Consider the following 27,036-nt stretch of genomic DNA (forward strand, 5'->3'; position numbering starts at 1 on the left):
CAACAGTCCAAAACAGAGGATTGACGTTAAAACAATATAGAGCTTAAAAACAAGCAGCAAATCCCCACATTTGAGAAGATTACGTCAGGGAATATTTGGCATTTTTGCATGATTATTGCCAAAGAGCCCCATGGGCAGATTTTAAAGAACTACGTAAATATTATAATACTTGAATTGATCTGATGGGGTTTTCCACAAGAGTCTACTTACAAATCCTTAAAAGTACATCGACTCCTTTTCCCGAACTAGACCATCCAGTGACATCTGGCTCAAAATCCTGCTGATTCTGATGAGTACACGTCCTAAATTTAGATGTAAATACACAAATATTTCCTTTACATCATCTACAGTAGACTGTATTATACTCTTCAGCTACCCTGAGTTAGCAATTGAAGTCCATAAAACAGACATTTTATTCAGTTTGTTCTGTCTGAGACACTGCTCCCCTGTGGCCAAAACCCACAGTGCAGTTTCCAAATCACAAAATATATTTGTTGAATTATTTATTGGAATTTTTTCAGGAAAATCTGAAATAAAAAAAAAAAAAAAGCAACTCTGCACTCTCTTTTCATTCTTTTGCATCTATGAAATAATGATGAAAATACAATATAAAAACTATAAAATCAGTTTAATGTCTTCAACCCAGTCATAATTTAACTTGCCAAGTTTAAAATTAAACATTAAAATAAAGTTTTCTGTAAAGCGAAGGTGAAATCATTGTTCCATGAATTTCAAGTTTGGCGAATATGAATTTGAAGATAACGCCAGCACAGTGGACCATTTCTCAAACAAATAAACAACAGATTTGCAAACATTCATTTTCATGCTTTGACTTTTAACATGAGGACAATTCAGATACTTTAACAATCTCATTGTGTGTCAACTTGACTGCATCAACAGAGCAGAAGCCATTGAGCAGTTCCCAGGACAGATTGTCTCATAAAAAGATTTATTTTTTTCCAGCCGAAATTTACAAAGGCAAGTTACAGAGTATTGTATAAAAAAGAACCATGGTAATGTACACTTTACACAAACTCCTGAAGGGAGGGAGAAAGGAGGAGAGGGGGAAGAGTCGTGGATTTCTCACACAGAAAGAAAATGAAGACATTGTAAACATCTTTGCAAGCACCAGCACTGGTACTTTGGGGAGGGGGTTTGTGTGACAGTAGGTGGGCCAGGAAAGGACAAATGAGCAAATGTGTCTGTTTTCACAGAAGAATGTTCAACTAGGCACCAATTGAGACAACTGCTGGCCAATAAATATACTCTTCACCATGAAACAAATACAGTCCTGCAAAAATACAAGAGCCAAGCACTTTCCAATATGTTGATAGCAAACATTACTTTTCTGGCTTTTCATACACTTCAGTATATATGATTTTACAATGGGCTTTGCTTACTACTGAGATAACATTACTACTCTCAGAGAGAGAACAAATGCACTTGTCACAAACATTGTCTGATAAAACTATATGTATGCAGTCTGCTGGTACTAAAACCCACTGACTTCAATGACAACATCACAGCTGCCTAGATTACCCTTACAAATTAAGTACAAGTCAACACCACCACATTCACCTTATTCATGTCAGCCATTCTTCTTCAAAATGCGAAAAAAGTCCAAAGATAAACCATATTATCCATATTAACTTGGAATGTCCAAGAACCTCGAAATGAAGAGCTGCAGTTTCGTGATCATGAGTTGTGTCTCAACAAAGAGCTGACATCCACCTTCAGACGGTGCTGGACATGAGATTAATTGGTGGTTTACGGACTTGAACACAGACTGAGTTAAATGGGGAAAAAACTATAACAATGGGAACATTAAAAGAGATTGTAAAACCAAAATTAATAAAATTAAATTTAATGACAACATGGTCAATGCGACTCTCAGTGTAATGCTTTAGAGGAACATAAAGCGTTCACAGCCCATAAATGCATGGTACGCCGTAACAACTTCACTGGTCGCCTATCCTGAGCCAATTTCATCATTTCTGGAAGAACAACCCTAGGACACCCAGTTTGGAGGAGAAAATGTGATTTCTGCACAAACAGAAGCCCTCTCAAATCAATGCACATAGCATATGGATAGAATTTCAATTGCAACCCCTGAGCTATAAGAGAACTGTAATTTAAATCCAATACGGAGGTCTGGTAGCACAGACCGTGCTGACAGTCACTTTGTGTGTGTAAAAATAACCAGAATTTACAGAGTGGCACCATTAGTTTAGGATCCAAAGAAAAGCCTACAGGAGTGTGCTTCCTTTCAGTCCTGTGTGTGTGATCAGGGTCTCATTTCACTGGTTCTACCATATTGCTCCAAGCTTTTCACTGGCTCATCCTTCCTTTTTATTCAAGTTCAATGTCAGTATTGATTGATTCATGTTGGTTCTGTAATATTAATAACTGAAAGATGATTTGGGCCATTTCAAACATTTATGTTCAGTGTGCCAGTGGTTGACCCCACAGCACAGGCAGCAACTGAAAAAACAAAACCGGTTTAGGACTGTTGGAAAGCTAGCCGGTGGCAGGAAAACCACTCGAATTGCTCTCTGAGGTGAATGTGTGTTAGGGTGAATCCACACGAGCAAGCGAAGAGACTTTTTGTTGTGTGCGTTTTGGCCGTGCATAATAAACCAGAATTCAGACTGATTTACTAGTTTTTTTTTTCCACTTCATGGACAGTGATCCAGAGGTCTGGAACCAGTCTGCTGAATGTTGGGATGAATGGAGACGTGAGCCAAACCTGTGATGTGCTGAAAAAGCCAAGCAAAAAAAAAAAAAAAGGAACCTGCAGCAAGACAAAGAACGATGGGGTACAGGAGCAGCACACTGAGATGTTTAGGAACTCTGCAACATTTAACAGTGACAGCTTTTAAATTGTTGCGTGCTGGGATAAATATAAACATTTATGCACATAAAGGCAGGCTAAAAGTCTATATTACAGCAGAAAAATACATGAGTGAAATTTCACATTGTTTACAGAAAACAAACTTGAAAAGCTGATAAAAGCACAATCTTACAGTAAAATGCCAAAACCCCCCGACAAGTGGCCAAATGCAGTGATGACAATACCCCGTGAATTCATCGCTTGCTAATGTGGCTTCACAGTTTGAGTGAATGTGAGGACAGATGTGACCCTTCCACTGTGAGGAAAAACAGGACTAATACCGGCATGAGAAACATTCAAAGATGAATCACAATGAAATGGAGTAGAACTAAAGTATTACCGTCAAACGAAAACATGAATAGTGTTTATTCTCCATTGAGGTGTACGCGGTCCCTTCGCAAAACATGACGACATCATCCCTGAAATGAGAACTGAGGGTTCATCGAGGATGGGAATTAACAATGGTGATGGAAAATTAAAAACTTCAGTCTCAGGCTCTTAAGTCTCTGAAGAAAGCAGCTGTTGACATATTCCCTCTCCCCATGAAATATAGCCAAACATTTGTCAAGTCAAGGATATACTGTTGTCTCACGGCATTTAAGAAGCCAAAGACAGAACTGAAATCATTTCAAAATGATCCACTTGTTTTTTGTCTGTCTTTAATTTAGTTTGACTCCCCTTTCCCATCAGCCACCCAACTCCCCAAAATCCCCCGCCAATTTCTTACTGCGTGCTACAAAAAACAATGCAGTCAAAAAAAAAAAAAAAAAAAGAAAAAGAAAAAGAAAAAAATCCAAAACAAAACAAACAAACAAAAAACAAACAAAAGCTGTTCTGGCAGTCCAATAGTCTCTTTTTGCATTGTATTTGTTGACAGTGCAAAGACTAAGATAATCAGCGGGTTGGTGTTTCCTCTGCGTGATGGGGCAGAGTGATGGCTTTGAACCTGGGTTATTATCAGTCCTGTTACAGTCCGAGGTTTGGAGAATACAGGGTCATTTACGAGGGGAGGGGACAACAAACGACAATCTGCCTAGCCTCGGGGCAGACGAACTAAAAATATAGATAGAAACACCATTCAACTGATGTCTAAAAGTTAACACCCAGGAGGTCTTCTCATGTGAGCCAGTCACATGAATCTTTGCAGGGTTGAGGTGTGACGGTCAGGCTTCCCTATGAAACATACAAAGGGCAGAAAAACCTCATTACCAGATTACTTTTAAATTTACAGAAAATACAACTGTATTGTGTAATAAATGCTTGTAATAAATACACATGTCTGAGGTAGGCAGCAGCAGAACATAAGAACATGCTTTCCTGTGCTGTATTGAATTACAGTCCGATGTATTAATATTTAATATTACACTTATTTGAGAACCAGATTTACTTTGTGGATTACGATGTTACACACAAAATATATGAATAGCTTCTAAATATGATTCATTTTATAAACACAACAGTGTAAAATATATTTCTTCACTTTGACCAACTACAACATGAAAATTCTGTTTACATACTGTGTATGAATGCAGAGATGACAGTAATGCAATATACGCAGCAGCATAGCACTCTGGAAGAGCATATTTTGCATAACGAGTACTTTGGATACTTTAAGTACATTTTGCTGGTAATACTTTTGCATTTTAACTTAAAGTGAAGGATTCGAATACTCCGGGGGCGGACTGTTATTAGTTGTAATGTATTAGAGCACTAGACAGTTTGTTAGATACACCTAGCTGAAAGCAATGCAATCTGACAGAACAGTCCTGCAGTCCATCCTCACTTCAGGAGTTTTTGTTGAGACGTTAATATTAGAGAGGTGCAGTATTGATTTGACCGTGTGGAGAATGTAGTTAGTGCTGCTGTTGAGCCAAATTTGATTTCACACAGGGGTGTTTCCATTAAGCCTGCCTTCAATAATATAAATAAGGTGAACAAAATAATAGAAACACCTGTTAGTATAACAGCATGCAAAATAACCATACAGCTGACACCAGACACTATTTCAGTTTCAACAAAAGTGAACACTGACTTTCATAAGAGGAGGATTCACTGAAGTTTAAGCCTAAGTGTACCTAATAAACTGGCAGTACTCATTTACTTATCAAATGTAATTTAAAAGAGCTCTCACTAGATGTCAGTGCAGGCTGCAGTGGTTTTGTGCCTTAGTAGGCTCATTCCACATCTCTATTATCAAAACTGGGATCCACTTGTCCCCAGAGGACCTACTTAGAATGGATGAGCTGAGGGGCTAAATGGTTTTCTTTATAGGCTGCTGTCACTGAGTGTGCAACATAAGTATTGTAATGAGGGCAGGTTGCTCTCTTCAAACATACAGTATTATTTTACAGGACATTGTGTATCGGTACCAGTCCTCTCAACACTGAAATATTTTGTGTTATGTGAATTGTTAATGTGAAACACAGTGTGTGCCAAGTGCATTTGTCACATTTGTAAACACTGCTGTCAGTTTACCTATGTGTCTCAGTAGTGCTCCTCTTCACTGTCAGTCTTTTGCCTGTCTACTGCTAAGGGGGGTCTTACTGGTGGTGGCTGGAGGGAGGGAGTTGCTGCTTGTTGGGTGGCAACAACAGCTGATAAACACAGACCTATGGTAAGTTGGAAAATGTACGGCTATCAGGGGTTTTTCCTGTTTTAATTCTGGATTTAGATCACTTACTGAAAATTTGCTAATTACACCATCTTGCTCTGGCCTGTGGGGCTTGTCCTATTTAAGTAACTGGCTCTAATGTTCTTTGCCTATTTAGTATGCACGTATGTATAATATTTATTGTAATGAATCCATTGTCAAACAGCAGACATAAGATGACTGAGGACACTGACCTGTGGCGTAGGACAGGTCATATTGCCCTGAGAGCAGGGGGTATCCCAGGTGGTGGTGAGAGGGCATGATGCGCTGGGAGGGTGAGGAACGCGGTCGGTCCACGTCTCTTTCTCTTTCCCTCTCACGCTCCCTTTCCCGATCTCGGTCTCCAGCACCTCCTCTATCCTGCTCCCTCTCCCTGTCGTGTGGTGGTTTGTCACCTACTGTGGGGGATTTACTCTTGTATTGGCTAGCGTGCTGGTGCAGGATATCCAGGGCTTTGGAGTCCGTTGCCGTTTTGGTAACAGTAGGGCTAGCACGAGATTTGTCACTGCCATCCTCACCCCCAGCTATTTTACCGCCATATGGAGAAAATGGATAACCTCCAGGTAGGTAAGCACCTAGAAGTGATAAGACAAATTGACGATTCAAGAAATATTTGACAAACGATGAATGATAATTCTTCAATAATGACCATCGAACCAGCTCAATAGCCAACACAGTTGATTTTAAGTCACCTATTAGTCCATTTTGACTTCTGGACAAAATGTCACAAAATTCTTATTGGAGCTACATCCAGGTACCGACAGGTAAACAGTCAAGCATCAGCATATTTTCTCTATTTGGGATCACTTAACAGAAAAATTGCAGCAGATTACGTCAGTTTTTACACAAAATGAAACCATTTCTGAATGAAAACTGCTCATGAGATCCTGCTCAGATCAGTTTTAATAAACTAAGGCTGCACTAACACAATTTGAAAACCAATGTAAAAGAGACATGAAATTCTTTAAGCACTGCTAACTACATTGTAATTCTATCTAATTTAAAGGCCATCATATACAAATTAATGAACACTGTAATCAAATGCTTATGTTAGTATAACATGCATGATGACTTGCCTCACTAGTCAAAAGAATATTAAAAATAGGTTGACTTCAGCCTGCTAACATCACCAGATCTAACACATTAAAAAAAGATAATAGTTAAACTGTATATTATTTTTACTAGAATATTAAAAATCTTTAACCATTTACATATATTTGCAGTTAATTTAACAGCATACCTGGGTAATTCTGCATCATGACTGAGGGCATGCCCCGATATCCAGGGTGATTGGGGTCATAGCCTTGTCCATAAGGGTAACCATGCATGTAGGGCATGTAGCCCTGGTGCTGCGCTAGTGGTGACGAGAACTGCATGTGAGGGTTAGAACGAGAGTCTTTGCTCATAGCCCGGTGGTCCTCAGAAGTGATTCTGGGATCACTGCTCTCTTTGCCATCCTCTTTGGGCCCACTTTGACTGTCCTTGGCCCTGGACCTGTCATCCTTCAATTTACGATCACGTTCCCGTTCTCTGTCTCTTTCATCTTTCCAACGAGGTTGTTGTTGCTGGTGTTCATCTTCTGCTTGGGACTTCTGGCTCTCGGGGTACTGTTAAGGACAAAGAGTGTCAAAATCAGCAAAATCACATCTACATAATGAAATACGGTCCAAGATATTCTAATAACAAGATATTCTAATCACAAATATTTATTCTAACAGTGTTGTACTAGATTAGATTTTAGGCCTACCTGTCTGTACCATATGGCCTGTTCCATCCCTGCCTGACCTCTGGACTCTAGCACTTGCTTGGAGTCTTCCTTACCATGGTGGCCCCCTTCAGTCAGTTTCATCTTTAGCCCCTCGGCTTGCTGGGACTTTGGGTCCTCCACCTTTATACTCCCCATTGATTTGGAGGACGGTTCAGAGGGTGAGTCCCTGGATTTGCCTGAGGGCTGTGGCGTCTTTCCAAGGTCTGACTGACTTGGGGCTTTCGAGAGGTTTGGTGGCATTGGACTTTTTTGTTTCCACTCCTCCTTAATGGAGGCTTCTCGTTCTTTTAGGGCTACATCTGACTTCTTCTCAGCAGCACGATGCTGTTCAGCCATCTGCCGTTGCCGCTCCTCATACTGTTGCCGGTAGGCTGGGTTAGTGTTCATCAAGTGGTTATGGTAGGTTTGATCTGGATGGTATGCATATGGTGGGACATATGCATACTGGTTGTAGTAAAGCGGTTGCATGTACATGTTGGATCGCTGTTGAATGACTGAAGGTTGTTGCTGTTGCTGACCAGGAGCACTGCTGTCAGGTTTGCGGTCTTCATGAATCTCAACCTTGGCTTTTTCCTCACCTTGGTCCTGGTCATCATCCCGTTTTATCTTAACCTGACCTTCAGACACTGGCGTGCCTGTATTAGGCCCGCTGGGACTGGGGTTGACATAACTGGGTGAGTAATATGTCTCATAGCCGGCATAGTATGGGGAATCTTTATTGGGCGTTTGGTTTGGAAAGAGTGCTTTTTTGACACTTTCCCTGATGACTTGGTCCTCTGTCCTGACTTTGACACCTTCCAGTTTCCCTTCACCATCCTCGCCAGCATCTGAAATGTCTGAATATGCTGGACTATTAGTTTTGACTGAAGAATTGTCAGCACCGTTTTGGTTCACCACATGAAGTGGAGTGAGAGGCTGTGGCATTCCACTGCCATCTATCCGACTGGCTACGCCAATGGATGGGCTAGGGGCATTGTCAGAAAAGCTGTAAATCTTGTCAGCCTCAGCCTTGATACTGGCCAAACGGCTCTGATGAGGATCTGAAGACCCATTAAGGAGTCCTTCACCTTTATTGCCTTGATCAGAAGGTTCAGAATATGGAAGCTTTCCTTCTTCTAGTTTTGCCCCCTTTCCTGGAGGCTTGGGGCTGTCAGCCTCCTTCCCACCCTCTTTCTTCTTCTTGTCTTTCTTCTTCTTGTCTTTGGAGCCACTCGAAGCAGAATCTCCAATCGCAGGGGGTTTAGGCTGTGTGCCTTTCATTTGGGGACTCTTGGGTATGCCTTGTATCATTGGGGTAAGCCCTGGAAAAGAATTCGGATTTCCGGGAGGAAAAGAGTACATCTGCTGGGATGCTGTCGAGCCAGGACCAATAGGCCGGGGTGACTTCATGTTTTTCTGGGCCATTTTATCTGCCTTGCCAGTGCTAGTCTTTTTGGACTTCTCTGACCCTCTTTTATCATCTATACCATCGTTACTAGCCTCATCAGTGAGACATGGCCCATCCTCGCACCCATCCATTGGTGTGCTTCCTGTTTCTGGATCAGTTTCAGCAATTTTCTTTTTACTTTGCTTTGACCCAAACTTGCCAGGAGATGGGGAAGGACTCTGAGCATCAAAGTTCCGGCCCTTTGGAGTAACTGAACGTGCAGGAGACAAGCATCCTTTCTGAGAAATAGATGCTCCATTGCAGTTCCCTGGTTCAGGGTGCAGAGTTGAGTCCTCTCCATATTCACTGTCTCCATCTAAGTCCAACTTTATATCATCATCATTGTGGGCACGGGCTTGGTGGTATTTGAGACCATTGATGTGCTTGTACTTCTTGTTGCAATTAGGGTGTGGGCAGTCAATAAGAACTGGAGACGGGCAGCTGCGATCAAGGGGAGGTGGAAGTGGCTCAGTCTTAATGGAAGGGAGAGGTAGACCTGATGGCCCTACGCCTCCACTGTTGGAGTTTGTCCGCATACGTTTGTTGCCTTTGGTATCCTCTGAGCTGGAATTAGGTTCCATGTCTGAGGCTGGTTTGGTCTTGCGTTTTCCAGCTGAAGAGGGACTGGCCTTGATGTCTTCTGCATTACTGTTAGGTGGGGTGCGGCGTTCTGAAGGTGTCTGGCTACCTCTACGGCCCTTGCTGTTAGAGGCAGCGCGTGTCTTGTTGTTGGTGGTACCCTTGTTGTCCGATGAATTACTGTTCTCGTTGATAGGGGTGTTGTTATTGGGTCTCATTCGCTTACCTCGCCCACGGCCATTCCTCATTTCCAGATCACTTGTAGGTGATTCACAAAACCTGTAGTAGAATTGGAAATTATGTGTAAGAATCAGTGAGGTCCCAAAATCTGTAGTGATTTTTATACAATTCATTGCTTTGCTAAGGATTCTGACATAAAGCACCAAAAATTCAAATTCTCAAAAGTATTTAAAAATTAACATTACTACAGACACTGAATAATATAAAGTGCAAAAAAGAAAAACTATTTCCCATTGGGCTTTTTCATTGTTGTTATTTTACTACAATAAATATAATTGTTTTTTGACAATGAATAACAATTTTTGGTGAAACATCACCACGAATCAGTACAATTGATCCGATTAGTCATTACAAGAATAAAACAAATATGTCTTTATCCCATTTCTAATTACATACCTAAATTTTCTTTAGTTAAGGTATGACAAGTGACCTTATGTTACATACACCTGCACTGGGATAGGCGGTGGTGAGTTTCATAAATACTTTTTAAACCCCAGTTTTCCTTATTGTTTATTAGTAGGTGAATACAAAGGACATTTCTTGTCAGTCTTTAGCATTTGTTGTCTAAAGGCCTTTATACATGTGCTTGTGAAGACATTATTGTTTACATTTATTCAGATATATGTACAAGATTTTGGGCTACCCCTGACTTACCATAATCATTCAAAATTTTCCATGTTAATTTTTAGAAACTATTACATACTATACTAGTATGCCACAACTGTACATGGAAATTCAGAAAAGAAAATTGTAAGTAAGTATAAGTACTTACAATATTATATAAAATAAATCATATGAGTAATACCAGTGATGGAAATATTATGGGTTTGAAATCCTTTTGAGTCCTGACTCCTATATAAACAATGGTATGATGTCAAAATATGCACAACATTGCTCAGTCTGTGTCCTCTCATAACATAACCTGATATTTTGTGCATAAACAGGCCTTTTAAATTAAGCCAAACTTATCAAATGGAAAACGTAAACATAATTTGAAATGACAGCTGCTTTGTAATCAAAACGTAGTCATTCAAATACTTAAAATACCAGTCAGGCCTTATCTCTCCATAACAGTAGTGTAATTATCCTTCTGCACAGCAGTAAAGGTTAGCAATCTGTGACAATCAGAGACACTGTGTTCGTATGACTCACGGCTTCCTCTACAAGTCTCCCAACAATTTCAGCCCCAGCAGGGGATGTGAATACATCCACAGTGTGACAGTGGTAAAGACATTTGGAGTCATTACAAGACCAAGTTTATATTCAGTCTGTGTGGCCCTAATGTAGTCATGCTACAAACTGTAAGACTATCTTGGTGCAAATACAGCCCAACAAACCTCACTTACTGTGCGAATCTCACTTACTGAACATTACAGTGATATACTGTGATACATTAGTGTAATGCAGCCTATCCTTGATTTCCATTAGTGCGGCTTTAATCTTGATTTTTTTCCTTTAGCACTTAACCATGCCTTTCAAATAGATTTATATTTACATTTACATACAGTGCAGGTGTTCTGCATCAGGGCAGGTTATGGGAAATATATTTTACACAACCTGTGTATTTTGCATTACAAAGGTAAACACCCCAAAATGGCAAATACCTTAATCTACTGCCCACATAAGAATGATCTAAGAAATTGTAGCGTTTGTGATACAGTGTTGAGGAAAAGCTATTAGTCCAATAATTGGATTCTGCAATCTGGCTTGTTAGAGTAGCTTTCTATTTCCACTACTACCTCCTGGGACATCGGCTGTTTGCCAATGAATCCTGTTTCCTCACACTCAAGATAAAGACAAACATGGAAGGTTCAGCTGCACAAAGGCAAGTCGGTGCATTAAGGCAATATATCTTTGTGCTGATGCTACTACAGCAGATACCTATCACCAAATATGAAAACGTTAAGAGGCCAAGTGCAGCTTGGATAGAGAGACTGCATCAATGATTCATGGCACTCAGGAACTCTTGCCTACCTTGAGAATTGCAAGTACCATGTGTGAGTGTAAATTCTCTGAAGTCCAGATACAAAGTCAGAATCCAAACCAAGCCATGCATCATTAATAGAACAAAGGCAGATTAGATGATGCAAATATCACTACTTCTCCTTGCTCTTCCCAGTAAAAAACAAAAACAGCTCCTTACCTGGGGGGAGCCCAGTCATGCCGTGTACAGTCCAACAAGGTGCCCACATATGTCTTGTTTCGCCAAGTAACATTAACAACCAGCATTCCTGTGAAAAATGAATCAAAGAGGTCAATTTTTTTCACTGTGACAATAATGCTAAATCCGCTTAAAAAGAGATAGTTGGTTAACCAGGCACAAGAGAAAATTTTATCAAGTGATATTTAACTATACTATATAATTACTATGTGAGCAAAAAATGCATTATGGCTGCTGCGTCTAAGTGTTGATCTTGGATATATGGTGTCAGACATGTATACAAGTTAAAGATTCTTTTAAATCTTCTTCACATAGTGAAGTCGTACAGCAGGTTTGAGTGATATCTTCTAAATGACTTGGAGCAGATTCAACCACAGTGAGACTGTTTGAGATACTGGCAGAGAGTCCCACTAAGAGTGATCACACCAAGGGAATACTCACTGAAAACCTTTCCAATATAAAGAAGCTATCTCACAGTATAGGTGATTTCCCCGAAGGAGAATTATTTGGAGCCAAATATTCTTTCAAGTCTTCTATCTCACTTTGCACCTGAAATTTACTACCTTGGGGAGACTAGACACTGTGGACCTACTAGTACAGTTTCTTAAAAACAAGCAACTATTTCCTGGCTTAAACCATTTCAACACAAACTGCTCATTTTGACAGAATGTAACAGTGTGTGCAGGAAAGGCTGGTTGACTTCACTGGTCTTTGCTGCAATTTGTCACACTTAGAAGCTCATGTGTTGCCATTTGGATGGTGTGCATTTGGTTACACTCTGTGTGATCAACACAGCCCGACCTGTGCGGAGTGCGATACCCGACCTTTCATTTAAACTCTAAAATTAGTTCCAGAAGATCACATGACTATGTACTATAGGTTTCTCCTTAATAAACTCAATACTCATCATTTGTCAACGGCCTGCAAATATTAAAAATGTCACCATCCACTTTGAAGATTTGGACAAATGGTAAAAAGCCTGTATTAAAATTAATTATTAATTGCAGTAAATTTAATTGATTTTCATGCAAAAAAAAAAAAAAAAAAAAAAAAGCAGCACAGACTGGATACAATTAGAGGCAGATTAATGATCATTTGCAGATTTTTCCCATAAATTCAAAAGAAAGTCATCAACAAAATGGCTTCATAGGATTAGGAGCAAGGACTGTGCACAAAAACACTCAGAATTTATTGCCCCCCACCATCCCCCTCACTCCTCAGTGTTGACCTCAGTTTGCCACTTCAGCACTGCAGAGAAACCAGAGGCTGCAGTGAGCTAACTTATCTAATGGTACAGGAATGCTGGTTGGCAGCTTCCATCCCTCCAAGCATTTTATTAGCTTAGGAAACCTCTCTTGCTCACCCCATTTTCCCTCTCTCCTTCACCCTCACCCTCATTTCCTCTTTTCAACAGTATAACCATCCTCAGCTTACAATCTTTTTTTCCTCCCACATACAGGTCACAGTTCAGATCTCATTTTTTTCTTGCTGCCTCGGGCATAAAACGGCAAGTGTATAAGGTATTTATATATGTTTACAGGAACCTGCTGACACTTGGCCACAAGTCTCTTTCCTCACTCTGTTGTCTGAAAACAGAAGCGCTTGGTCAAGGCTGCATCCAACCGCAAATGTGGTGTGTGTATGTCCGAGGTAGTGGAGAGGTGCTCCAGTTCATATTTCTGTCACATTAAAAGAGCCCAGACCTTTTCTAAAACAACTTCAACAGCCCACCCCTCTACGCTCTCCAAACACTAACACAAAATGGCTCTGGCAGCTGCTTGTGGCAGCATGTAAATCAAAGCAGGGTAAATGAATGACTAGCCTTTCATGAGGTGCAGGATGTAATCTTCCTTGTGTTCTCTGGCGAGGGGTGTAGAAATTATAGCATCAGTTGCTATGAGGCTTGAATGATTTTAAACTAGGCCCCCACCCCACCGCATTTCTGGTCTTTACGCTATGCTAAGATAGCTAGCTACCAATTACATGTAGATTTGATCTTTCCGTCTGACTACTGGCTAGAAAACAAGAAGTATATTTCCTAAAATGTCAGTCAGCGACTCAGGAACCCTCAGATTTCTAAAAATGAATTTATGCTTGTTTGGTTTGGTGAGGTTTTCCACAGGTCCGTCTCATATCAAGTCCCAAATCTGGACCCCTGACAACCTCTAACTGGAAATTTACTAACACATGAAGGAACAGGAAATATCATGCAGCCACAGGAAACATGTGTTTAGCATAACCACTGTTAATTGACATAAGCATCCACCATCTGTAGCAAATACACAAACCCTTTAATACTTAACAGTATAAGACAAAAGCTTATGTTTCAATATGCCCCTCCCCTTTTTCCTGCTTCAGGTCCAGAACCTCTGACGGGCCTTTACATAGACTCTATGCTGCCTGTCACGGTTTTTTTCTAAAAGTGGCTTCATTCTCACTAACATGCCATGTTGAACCCTGTCATTGGCCCTTTGCCTTTGCATTACTTCAGGTGACAGTAATTGTAGGGGACATCTCAAGGACATTCAAAGACATGTCACTACAACAAACCTTTAACTACTTGACTACTACTTAGTCTTTACAAGGGGAATCTGAGAACTTCTTGGTAATATCATAATAAACATCCTAAAAGACATACAAATAGATAAAGTTTCAATGCTAAAAGCCTTTGGTATTAATCTGCTTCATCCAAGGAATCATTTTCTGTCAGGGCGAAGATGTCAATGTCAAATCAGTCTAAACAAAGCTCTTGACAAAACCACCCAAACAAATTTTCCTGTGGCAGAAAGAAAATTACACAAGAAACCGAGATGGCTTTCCATGCATGAGCTTTCGTTTACATACAGAGTTGCATATTTTGTTTGTGTGAGCCATGATCTCTCTGGATTTGTTTTCTGGGGATGAAAACATGGGATGAGATCAAAAAAATAAAAGTTGCTCTTCAGAACCGCAGTTCATTTGGGATTTGCTTGCTAGGGAAGGGTTGCTGTTGTGGGGTGAAGGAAAGGAGTCAAAGTGATTTGGAGCAAACCCAGTTCCCTGCACCCGCCCCCCACTTTTGACAGCTTTATTAGGGTCACTTAGAACAGCTGAGTGAAACCCACATTAATGAGAGGAACTGGCCTGTGACTGAACCACTCCTTTCCCTTCAATGCAGCTGAACAACAAATGGCTGCCCTCCTTAGGCCAAACTCCACCATCTACTTATGTGGGATTACTTGAAGAAGAGGGAAAATTAAGCCATGAGTAGGTTGTTGCGTGGGTTACTGCCCCCTATGGCCCTAAAACTGTCCTCCTCCCCCTGCTTTGACACATTTCATTATGTTGCCAAAATATGAGGTTGACAGGCGTAGGTTCACAGGCTGATCGCTTCTTCTTTCCAAGTAAACAGACCTTGTCAAAATAACTAGAACTTCAGATCACTTCAGCGTAATGGCTGGGTATGATGTTATATGACTCTGCTAACAAATATCAAATTAAAAAAGGTTCTATTTGTGTTTCAAAGTGACAAAGATGATTCTTACTATTTCCACACGGTCAGATCCGAATGTAATTATTGACAGATTTTACAGTCTTCTTTATATCCTGCTAGAAAACAACTCTTTTCTCATCCCCATTTTCACCGCACTAAAAGCACTCATCACAGTTGCATGTAGATGAGAAAGTGGGGACAATGAGAAAAATAATGTCAGTATTCATTAGAGAATGAAGATAAAAGATAGCCGGGTGCTGCCAGGAGCAATAAGTGTAACACTGATAAATGAAGCGTTTTAGCATTCAAGTGTCTGAGCATGTTTCAAACAGTCCATTTTAAGTGTTTCTGCTCTCGTGGTGCATAAAATGAAGCCAAGCTTGTCCGGTTATGGCAGTACCAGAATAAAAATAAAAAGACCGACCTTATCGTCAGTCCATGGCAGACAAGAATTAAGACAAATTGTATTTACTAACAGCACTGGTAGATGGTTGTCCTACAGGAGAGCATAGTACTTTCTATGTTGATTTGCATGTAATAGTACAATATAACTACACTGTAGAGCTGAAACCATTTGGTTATTATCAGTTACCTGTGTTGTAGCTGCATAAGCAGTGACAGTACTACTGCAAGACTTGTATCTCTGTGAGCGTGGGCTGGTACATTACCATAGTCCTGTTACTTTTCATCGGTCTTGAATGGATTTTAAGGCTCTGTATAGAGCACAGTTACTATGTACGTTGTTTCCTCCCTCTGCTGAGGAATAAAACTTGTTTATATAACCTTGCAGTAAATTTAAGCTCTCATCACCACTATCATTGTATCAATAAATATTATTGATTCTAGTCTGTGATGTTATAGCGACTTCACATTTGCATAGTTATTGATTGGACAGTGCACACAGCATATGTAACTTATTTACACATTAAAAAGCATTGAGATTAGGTTTTAATGGTGCAATGTAATTTAGTAAATCACTAGTCTGAATCTACTGAGTACTTAATAACTAGAACAATCTACTAGAAAGGATTACCTTCACCAATTTGATTTACAGATAGCTGGTGCAGCTCAAGCCTTTCTTACCTATTTGTCACAGCCAGGAGGAATTCAGCTGAACCAAAATTTCAAAGCCACTAAGACATACTTGTTTCGAGCAGAAAAGCAGGTTTTAAGCACTTGATGTGTACATATTGGTGTCTTTTATAGTACAGCGAATCTATTGTTTTACAGTTACACAGTAGATGCTATTTCAAAGGTCTTCAGTCCATATTCCTGACATTTCATGACAAATGATTAATCAATCAATCTAGACAACTGGCAGATTCATCTAATAAAAACACTTCATTAGTTGCAGCTCTGCTATGCTCTATAGCTCTTTTCAAAGCAAAATTGCAAAACTGTAATCGCAGAGAATAAAAAGGTAATAAGCATACCATAAAAAAAACTAAGTTTAAAAACTTTAAGTTTGAAAATAACCAGGAAAGGATATGGTTGATGATTATATTTTAGAGCAAATTTCTGAGCATTCAGGAGAACACTGTCTGAAAAGTTCTGGTGTTAATCCAGCTCATAAGAGGTAAAAGTGTGAAGTCACTCTCACTGACGAGAATAACAGTCAGTGAGAAGGTCAATTCTCTCAAACCACTGAGGGGCAAAGGAAGGGAGCATTAGTATGCTCTCCATGCAGCCGCAGCATTATCAGCTGCATGCAGCAGTTTCTCCCTCAACCCCCCCCCGCCCCAAAAAAAAAACAAAACAATCAGTGCCTTATATTATAGGCTCTTATATTAGGAGTACTAGATCTCAAAACAGCAGCCCTGCATGTAGTGCCCTAAAAATAAATACCTGACATCTCTACCAAATTTACAGCATTTGTACTGTAAATAATTTGTAGCAGTACAAGAAGCCGTTTCCTTAAATGTCACCTGGGTAAATACAGAATCTTTGTTTTGTGACAAAGCCTCTGGGGTTTTTCCTTAAGGGTGATGTTGCTGAGATTAAAAGACATGTCTGCCAAACGTGCATTACTCAAGCCCTCACTGACGTGTGTATAGCAAGCATTATATCGTATGACAACGACAGGCACTCCTCCACTTCCTCCAGGCATATGATTTAGGTTTCAAGACAATTTAAGTGCTTGGAAAAATGTGGTTGTCGGCCAATGAGAGTGTCTTCAAAGATTTGGGCTCACCCAGGTGCCATTTTGGCCATTTTGTGACTAAAAAGAAAAGCCTCTTTCCTCAAAAGAATGGTAAGTCATCCACACTGGCTTCAGAAAGTATTCAGATCCCTTTGGCATATTCACAGATTTGATGCTAAATGTATACATTTGCTGATATAACCATAAGCCTATGATGTAAACTTTCAAATCAAGGTGTGTAAAGACTTAACCAAGAAGTCTCAAAAGTGACAGCTAATGATTTTGAATCAATTTGCATCAAGTTCTACAAACACATCTTCAGTTCATGTCAATATGGATTGAATGTGATTTTGTTAAGTGTGCAAAAAGTGAAAGGGTCTCAATAGTTTCTAAAGCCACTTCACAAGTTCCTTGCTGATTATTATTTCTATCCACATATTTAAGAACAATGGTGATGTCTTTACAACATTTTCTTTCTTTCCTTTCTTTCTTTCTTTCTTCCCCTCTGGAAATTGGCCACTTCCACTACTGCAGAGTCAACACTGAAGAGGCTAAGGATTGGCTTAGTAGCACAGAAAGTAAATGTGGGAAGGAATTGGCAAATAAATCTACAGAGAGTGAGCCATAGAAAGAAAAAGGCTTATCACTTGTGTTCTTGTCTTGTCAATATGTCCTCAAATGAAGCTTGTCTTTCATGATTGATTTTTCACTCTATCTCCTGCTTGCTCATTGGCCTGGAAGAGAACCACAGGCCTCCTAACAATGCTCACTCTTATTTCAGTCGTCAGAGAAATAGAGGGGAAAAAAGACATCTAGCTCGAATGTTTACACATGAATATCCGTTTCCCACTGACCTCTCTTGTATTCAGATGCCAAACAGTTTTTAAGTCTTGTGCTAAAGCCAATGTTCTCAGTACTATAATGATGTGATGTGTGTTGCATATTTAATCCATGAGACAAACATTTATCACAAACAACCTGTATTATTTATGTATTAGCGATCTTAAGAAGCCGGGGTTTGGGGGATAGCCTTGCTGTGTCCTGGAGGGTTGGTGTGAGTGTGAGGCTGCAGGGAGGGGGGCACTGAAATGGAGCTGCAGTGTTTGGCCAAAGGGGCCCCCTCTGTGTTCCCTCTACCCTGGAGCAGGAGCCAAGGCATTCTGGGCTGCGTTTCAACAGCAATAAACTTCTCCAGCATTTTAGAGATGACATTTGGAGGTATCAGCATGCTAAGCCTGGGAGGGGTTGGCCCATTGCTCTGCTGACACGACCCTGGGAGCTGCCACTGCCTCGTCTGCACTGAGGGGATTTGTGTCAGTGCTGGGCCTTAAAATACCAGGGCTCTGTCCCCTCCCCTTCCTCCTGTCTACGCTCCTTTCGCCCCCAGACTGACTGAATGACACAGACTCACTTTCCCTCACCTCATTATCCATTTTTTCCTCCAACACATGACTAAATATGTCTTTTTTTTTTTTTTTTTTTTTTTAAACTTTATGGGTTACTTTGTTCATGCAGCAATCCAGTATACATTTGGGCTGCTATTTAAATCTCGCCATTAACCAGATTCAGCTGAAAGAGCTCCTACATCTGTGGTCAAATTACACAGGATGAAAAATTTATTCGGCCTCATCAGCCAAGATTCTTGTCAGCTCTGATCAAAGGTGCAGCTTCTGTGATCACATTTTGTTTGGTGCTGCTTGCTTCCCCCTCATCTGCTTCTTTCTCTGGCACTCAGTGAGTCGGGTGAGGCACAGACAATTACTGAGAGCCTGTTGTTTATTTACTCCCACAAGGCCGAAAGGCGGGGGTGATGTAGCAGCTGTTGGTTGGCATGCTAAATGAAACGTGCACACACACACAGTGCATGCCTTAACAGCTCTGTATGAGACTTGTCATGCAGAGAAGTGGGGGACTGCTCAACTTCACTGCTAATCAGGATGCATCTCTATGTCTTTTGGGGCTCTGTTTGTTACTCTTCCCTGGTGCTCTGTCTGGATTTGCTTGATTTCCTCATTTGGTTCTCATTTGTTCAGTTGCCCCACAATGAGAGAAGTCTGCTTTCATAGGTCTCATAGGGAAAAACAGCAGAGTGGCAGTGCAGTTGGATGTAAGCAGCATCTGGGTCACTTTCATTTCAAGATACCCAGTGGGTTGTTAAGGGCTCATACCATTAAAATGACATAGAAGAAATACACATCTTTGTGTTGTTTAATGTAGTGTGCAAAATGTAGTCTATGTCCCCCTCAGCCTTATATTTCCAGCTACTCTGAAGGCTGTTTATATGACACCTAAAACTAACAATTACATAGTACGGGTTCAGAAAGACATTTCAACCACAGCAGGTTCTTTCAAAACACAAAATTATAGCCGGTTTTGTGAGCAATGACAAGGCCGTGGTGTCTTCAAACAGCATAATAAAATGAGGACAGAAAGCCATTCAGGAATATGGGTGCATTTAAACACAGAGACTCAAAACAACTGAAGGCCATTTCATAGTTGCAGTTATCAAATATATCTTTCCATCCCTTATCACTTCATTTTCTACTTTGACTGGGTCCACCTGATACATGTTTTGTCTGAGAAAGGCTTCAAAGAGGGCAAACGGGGGGTTGGATTGTGGAAACCCTACTGGTCTCTACAGCTCTGATGGCCATAACAACCTGTGTGTTACACCTGCAGGACCCCCCCTCCCCTCAGCACACACACATCCTTCCCCCTCTATCATCCCACTTTTAAAACCACTCAAAAGCTCTCACCAGCCTCCTTCCCACTGAGCCAGATAGAGTAGAATCATAAGAAAACACAGCTCCATCAGGCCAAACCACTACCTCTTTCAGCCAAAATAGCAGTGTTAAGAGAGTCAGTGCAGGCAAAGGACAGACTTGGATGGGAAAAGGGAAGGGGGCAGGGCGAGGGGGAGGGTCAATCAGTCTGTGGGAGGCAGAGAATGAGGGAGCACAAACATCGTACTGGTGCTGGCTCTGAGCCATGTTTGTGTCACTAACAGAAGTAGCCTTGTCTATCTCTACCCCCCTGCCCCAACCCCCTGCCTTGCACTCGCTCTCTCCCAGTTTGCTTGGAAACAGAGTCAAGGGGTGGCAGGCTGGATGCTTGGTAACAGAAAAGAGCTGCAGTAGAGAGGAGAACAGGGGTGAATCAGAAACAGCCCACGGCAGGAGCAAAAAAATTAAAAAAAGAGAATGGAGGGGAGAAGCCACTGAATAGCAGGGACTGTGCTTTGGGAATGCTGATGAGGAAGGGACCTGTTTGGTTTCTCCAAGTAGTACTGTGGATGTGTGGGCGATTTGTACTCAGCATGCCCGCAGAGCAACTGAGCACGAGCTGCTTTGAAGATTAGGTGTTTGCATTATTTCACACGCACGACAGAAAAAGAGGGCAGATTTTCAGACCCAGCAGAAACCGATAGCGCTAGCGATACATCTTAAAATTAAATCAGCTGAATGCAGTTTCGATCAAAGAGAGGAAAACTGAGTGTCTAAGATTTCATTTGGACTGCACTGCAGGAGAGAAGCCAACTCTATTCCCAACTGGCAGGCTGGCAAAAAAAGTGCTTTGTGTTATGAGGTATGTTGGGTATGTTGAGCTGATATCTCTGAGCAACAAACTCCTGTCTGCATACTCTCAAGCAAAAAAACAAACAAAAAAAAAACAACAAAAAAACAAATCAAGGCTAAGAACTGCCAGCCAACTACTATTCATGTTGGCAGTATTATGCAGCATTTGCACCACAAGCTACTGAGGCAATCAGGGCATTTCAAATTACATTTTAACAGGCATTTTTACATTTTAATATGTATGGTAAGGACAACAAGATCATCTTTTTTTTTTTAATGTCAGAGACTTCACTACAGCCTTAAAAAACCAATAGCTTGTCTTAATGCAGCTACATTGGCTATGCAAATACAAAACCAAATCTCTCCCCGTTGTTTATAAAACAGGACTTGTGTTTCATGGGGAAGAGAGTCACTAAATAGCGTGTTAAACCACTTACCGTCCTCAGTTTCCTGCCACACAATGCCTTCCAGATTAACACTGGTACCAGGCTCGCAGGGCCCTAAGCACTCAGGTTCGGTAGCCAGGGCCACATCGGATGTGTTCACTGCCACCGAGCGCGTACGCACCATTATCTGCTCACACGGTGAGGCAATCTCACTGTTGCCTACTGTGGCCAGGAGGTGGAGGGGGGGAGGGGCTGGCGTGGATACAGGAGAATCCATCTGTGAAGAAAGAAGTGGGGGTGGAGAGAGAGAGAGAGAGAAATACACTTTAAACCACTGTATAAACATGCACAGAGCAGATGTCAAGATACATCCAATGGATGCCACAATGAGAGGACATCAACAGGCGCAAGGAACACACTGGTATTTCAGTGCCCATTAAGAGCAATCTTTATCACAGAGAGTGTGTAGCAGCAGTTAGTGTTGCAGTGTACTACTGTGTCTTTCCTCAGCCTTAGAGGTGACTAACAGGCTGGAAAGGCAGGGAGGAATATGTGAAATGCTTTGACTGCCTCTGTGGAAGGACAGAATTAGTTATGCAGGGCTGGTCAAACAATCCCTCCCCCAGCTTTCCTCCCTTGCACACAGCTGAGCAAGATCCCTGACATGAAATCATCTCACACACTGATCACTCATTAATTCCCTCAATTAAAGAGCTAGTTGTGTTAGGGAGTGGGCTGCAGAGGGTCAGTAATTGATTCCACCTGCTCTGACACACTGTGACAGCAATGAAGAGACAGTGGGCCTATGTGGAAAATGAAAATGAAAAGGACAGGAAAGGAGAGAGACGGTGAGATGAAATGAAGGGAAGCGTGAGAGAGAACTGGGGGCAGAAAAGTGTGTAGGCGGAAAAGAGACAGAGAGGACGACTGATGGTGATTTAAGGGCCACAGTGACACCAGGTTTAGTGCTCTTTATTCAAGGCAGTCGATGTTAAAGCTCCCCAAATCATTAGCTCTGAACATCAGGAGGAATGCCATGCTGCAGCCAAAACCACACATTAATAATCCAGTATAAACCACTCAGTGCTCAGCACAATGCCACAAAAATGCTGGATCCAATTAGACTCGAAAGACAAAATAACAATTGTCACACTGAAATACAAAGCTGCATACCCTGTAAATAAACTGTAATCTACTTACCATTCCAAAATGAGTTAAGATGTGGAGAACATGGTGTCAGGTTAAACTAAGATAGTTTAGATGATAAACAATATATCTGCTCAGCATCAGCATCTTTTGCAGAGCCACTAGCATGGCAGTAAGGCTTTGCCTTTAAGTATTTTTACCTTTTAGTTATTGTAGCTAGTAGACAAGATACGTGCTAAGGGCATGGGTAGGGGCATGCAAACATCACAAGGAAGCTCAGTTGTTAGTGATATTCTTCAATCGCTGACGATTAGTTTTGTTACTTTAGTATCTCTCTTTAACCTGTTATGTTTCTCAAGGTGAACAATACTTTTAATGGTAATTTAAATAATTTGATTATTTGAGAGGAGATTGATCATTATTTCTAGAAATTAATTATCTGAAAGTATTACTGACATTAATTATTCTGTATGAGATATTTCATCACAGTCAATCAATCACCGAATGAGAAATCATAATCTGTGATGAACTGAGTGGTTTGAAAACCAAATATTAGTCCCTGATGAAATTTAATATTAGCTCAAGTCTTGTCATCAGAGAGGCTTCATATTTCATGGTTTACTGAAACGAGCGTGTATAGCCCATTTCTCGGGGTGCTCAGAGGAAGAGCAAATTAATGTGTGCAGAGAGCAGCAGAGAGTCCGGCCTAACGACATCGTAATCACTGTGTGTCAGTTTTTGATGCATGATGTGGCCAAGATGCCGACCAGCTGAGTGAATGAGACAGGACAGGTAATCACCAGAGCTGTCACCACACACTGTTCTTGGGCCTAATGGAGATACAGAGGGCCACAGACAAGACCACACAACGAACCCAACTCCAAAGCTGACAGCAAACGGTGAAAAGTGCAAACAGTTTCATGCTGGGCCTCGTCTGAATCGACTGAACTCCTTAAACTCAAACTGTATGCGGTGACGTTTTGGGGATCAGTATTGTGTTAGAAAAGTTAGCTGACATTATAACATCCTGGAATTTCCTTAATTAAATTGTTTAGCTGCATGTTCATATTATCAGTTTCCTTCTTTAGTTCTTTAGCTAGCAGCACTTATCCAAAAAGCGTATTAAATATTTATGCATAGCAGTGTTGAAGGTTGCTGGCTTTGCTGAGAATGAGTTCATTAGCTTTTTGGCCACTTGTTTTTATTTGGAACCTGTTAAGCCCATGACCTCCACATTTGTTTTCTTTCTGCACCAACCACAAACAAAACTTGCACGAGAACGTTTTTGATGTGCACTGTTTTGGCCGGCAGCTCGTGGGGAACATGCTTGAACTAGCAACAGAGTCAGAAGCCAGAGTCGCTTTTCATGTCTTGATTTGTCTGACCAATAATCCAAAACCACCAAATTTTCAGTTTACAGCAATAAAATAGAGAACACCAGCAACAGGAAAATTTTCGTTTCTCACTCGAAAAATTGAATTAAATGGTTATGACTGCCAATTTCCTATTTGATGAATTGATCAAGTTGTTGCAGCTCTAGCCTACACATTTGTCATGAATCCCCTGATTTTTTTAGCAACAGCCTTTGTTCGTCTTAAAAAAATGTTGATCTCCATAACAATTCCATCCTTTATTTTTTCCACTTAAATCCTGGTTACTAAGCAAACAAAGAAACAGGGAATTATTTCGTTTCAATAGTCACAAATAAAAGTGACAAGCCAGCCCAATGGCACGACATAATGGAGAAACCACTATGTAATAGTAAACAAAAATTAAAGTAGAATCACAACAGAAATGGGACCTGTTTACACTATGTAGGAACAATGCTGCTCTATTTCCAAGTTCTATTAATGGATGAGTGAACAAAAGGACTTTCACTCCGGGGCTGCTGAATGCAAACCCACACAGTGAAATGCTCGACATCTTGTCCAGAGTTTCAAGAAAACCACATGCGACTGTACTACACAACTTGTCAGATTACACAAGGCTCTACCCAACGCTCAGCCGATGCCAAATTCCATGATTTCTTTTCCTGCTTGCAAGACTTTACAGAAGGATTTTGAAATCTTCCCCCAAAACCACAATGCTTGAGTGTCACGCAAACCTTCTATCTTAACTGAAACCCCATGCCAGCTCCTTGAGAAAGCCACACTGGCAAGAATAATATTTAAGTGACTGACAAAAATGCTGTGAATCTAGGGCTGCTGTTGAACATACCTCGCCGTGCTAACAGAGGAGGAACTGTGCCTGGATTTCTAGCGATCGCACAAAAACTGGCTCGAGGCAGACGGACATGTGCTGCACTTTTTACTGGACACATTAACTTCAGCTTTAACTTGTTTATTAGAGTTGGGATTAAGAAACTGAGCACCGAGTGTGGGCGAGGATTACCAAAGGATTACATTGCAGTGTCATTCTGAGACACCTGTCTTGGCTGTACTTTTGTGGGCGGTGTGGGGCTACAATATGCTTGACGACGGCTTTGGATCTTTCATTCTACAACATACTTAAATCGGCAATGCAAGAGCTATAAACATTGAACAGTTATTACTTTTAAACTTGATAGTATAAAACAATGATCACTGTCACAATGACTGTGATGCTTTTGCGATGATGCTTTATTTTAAAAGGGCCCAATATGCCAGTTTATTTCCAAATAATCACCTGAGATGTTTCCTGGAAAGAAGCACATAATTTGGTACTAATTTCAGGTAAAACAGAGACAGACTTTTATTCAAATGAGGATAAATATGCAAAACGTGAAATTTCATCTACTAACACACACACAGTGAATATAAAGGCATAAATAATAACTGAATGAGTAATAGGCATTTGAGGTGATTCATTTCATGAAATGTCACCTGGATGTTAACAATGAACTCAACACAAATTAAATGTAGTAACAGTCTCAAATGTTAGTCGCTATTCATCCTTAATTAGTTCATAACTACACGGTGTCCGGGAAACGTTTAAGAGATAATTAGAATATTACCACCCTATAAAAAAAAGTGTCACCCAATTGTTTTGTAATTTAATTTGGTCCAATACAGTTTGTTCATTGTATTCCCCATGACATCTGAAAACAAGCTTGTTAATCATGCTTCACAAATACTGAGTGATGGAAAACAGAAGAACTTTCAGAGAGCCAAAGCTTGATTGTTGTTATCAAGGGGTCATTAGACTGTCGTAAACCTTCAGTGAACCATTATGTTTAAATAGTTCATCTCTGCTCTAGATTCAAAATCATGTGACTGTGGTGTGTGGTGTGTAATATAGCTGCGATGGTTTCTAATGTAGTTATGCATAGAAACAACATTGATTTTTTACATCAGACCTTCAGCAAATGAATATCACATTCATACACAACCTTTATCGTTTGAGTGGAGATTAAAGACAAATGCTTTGGTCATGATTTAGTCATACATACAAGACTCTTATCACAGGTCAAAGAGATTAATGTCTGAAAAAGCAGCTCGACACACAACCCTGCTAAACTGCAGAATTACAGCTGGTGCTTTGTCCGTATGACTACAATTGTAGGGACTACAATAAAACTGATTTTGTCCCACAGGCCTTCTTTGTTCATCTTACTCTTTTTAAAAACTAGTTTGGTAGTCAGTAATAATGCTGTTTAAATGCCATAACATTAGGAGAAATGCTAATTTCTGATAAATCTGTATTTACCCTTTTACACTAAAGTCAAGACCCGAATTTTAGCATAGAGAAAAGCAGGATCTGAAAGTCAGTTGATCTTTAAACCATACGTCTTTTTTTTTTTTTTTTAAATTGAAGAGCATGTATTGTACAAAATATAAACTACATTATTAAATGCCAGTGAAAAATGTCAGGCAAATAACTTCATAGTTGATTAGGATTGAATTAATAAGTCCATGAAATGTTAAAAATACACAGCAATAATAACATACGAAACATTAAGCTAATACACGTAAACAATCTTAAGGGCATGGATGTACGTGGTTAACACAGCCTGATTGTTAGCGTAGTAACAGAAGTAATTTTATTGGTGATGCTTCAGTTTAAGTCTCCCTTATCGTTTCTATGCAATATTTTGTATGTTTTACAAAACATAATGTAGTACGCAGGACAAACTGCACATTGACGAAGCACAGTATTTGCCAACAATGAAGACATATTTTATAGTATTATAATATTTAACTGTATGCTCATTCATTAGACTCTAATGGACCAAACAGGAAATACCCCACTGAGGAATGGACCCAAGAACTACAGAACTTAAGGGCCTTTTTTCTGTTCATATTCACACCTCCAATGGGAATGTTGAAACGATGTAAGCCAGCTGATCGTTGCTATAGCGACATCGCTTCTGCACAACATTCAACAACACTAAAATGTCATATTTCACTTTGGTCCATCAAGATCTCTCTCGACATAAACGTTTGTTACTCATGGTGCCTAATGTAAAGGCAAAGTACCTACTCTGAAGTGGGAGCTAAAAAAAAGTCCCTTTCAAAGGGCTATTATAGTTCTCAGCTCCTGTAGTGCCAACACACAAAACAAGAACTTTCTCCAACAGGCCTATGAAAACCTTTCTCTGGTTTGAAAGTGGCTTTTATCTGTTTTG

General features: G+C 40.5%; 1 protein-coding gene across 3 annotated transcripts in view; it reads right to left on the reverse strand.

Annotated features, from left to right (window-relative positions):
- Positions 1-932: 932 nt before the first annotated feature.
- The window catches only part of znf609b (zinc finger protein 609b), a 65,410-nt gene continuing 39,306 nt past the window's right edge, over positions 933-27,036 (reverse strand). For all 3 annotated transcript variants that reach the window (XM_026319977.1, XM_026319978.1, XM_026319979.1), the window contains 6 exons: positions 21,339-21,564; positions 11,697-11,784; positions 7,288-9,592; positions 6,781-7,147; positions 5,735-6,115; positions 933-4,063 (listed from right to left, as the gene is read on the reverse strand). In XM_026319977.1, coding sequence (XP_026175762.1) covers positions 4,020-4,063; positions 5,735-6,115; positions 6,781-7,147; positions 7,288-9,592; positions 11,697-11,784; positions 21,339-21,564 — 3,411 coding nt within the window. In that variant the 3' untranslated portion in view covers positions 933-4,019. The remainder of the gene's footprint in view (positions 4,064-5,734; positions 6,116-6,780; positions 7,148-7,287; positions 9,593-11,696; positions 11,785-21,338; positions 21,565-27,036) is intronic.

The sequence above is a fragment of the Mastacembelus armatus genome, chromosome 3 (assembly GCF_900324485.2).
Source record: "Mastacembelus armatus chromosome 3, fMasArm1.2, whole genome shotgun sequence".
Taxonomy (NCBI): domain Eukaryota; kingdom Metazoa; phylum Chordata; class Actinopteri; order Synbranchiformes; family Mastacembelidae; genus Mastacembelus; species Mastacembelus armatus.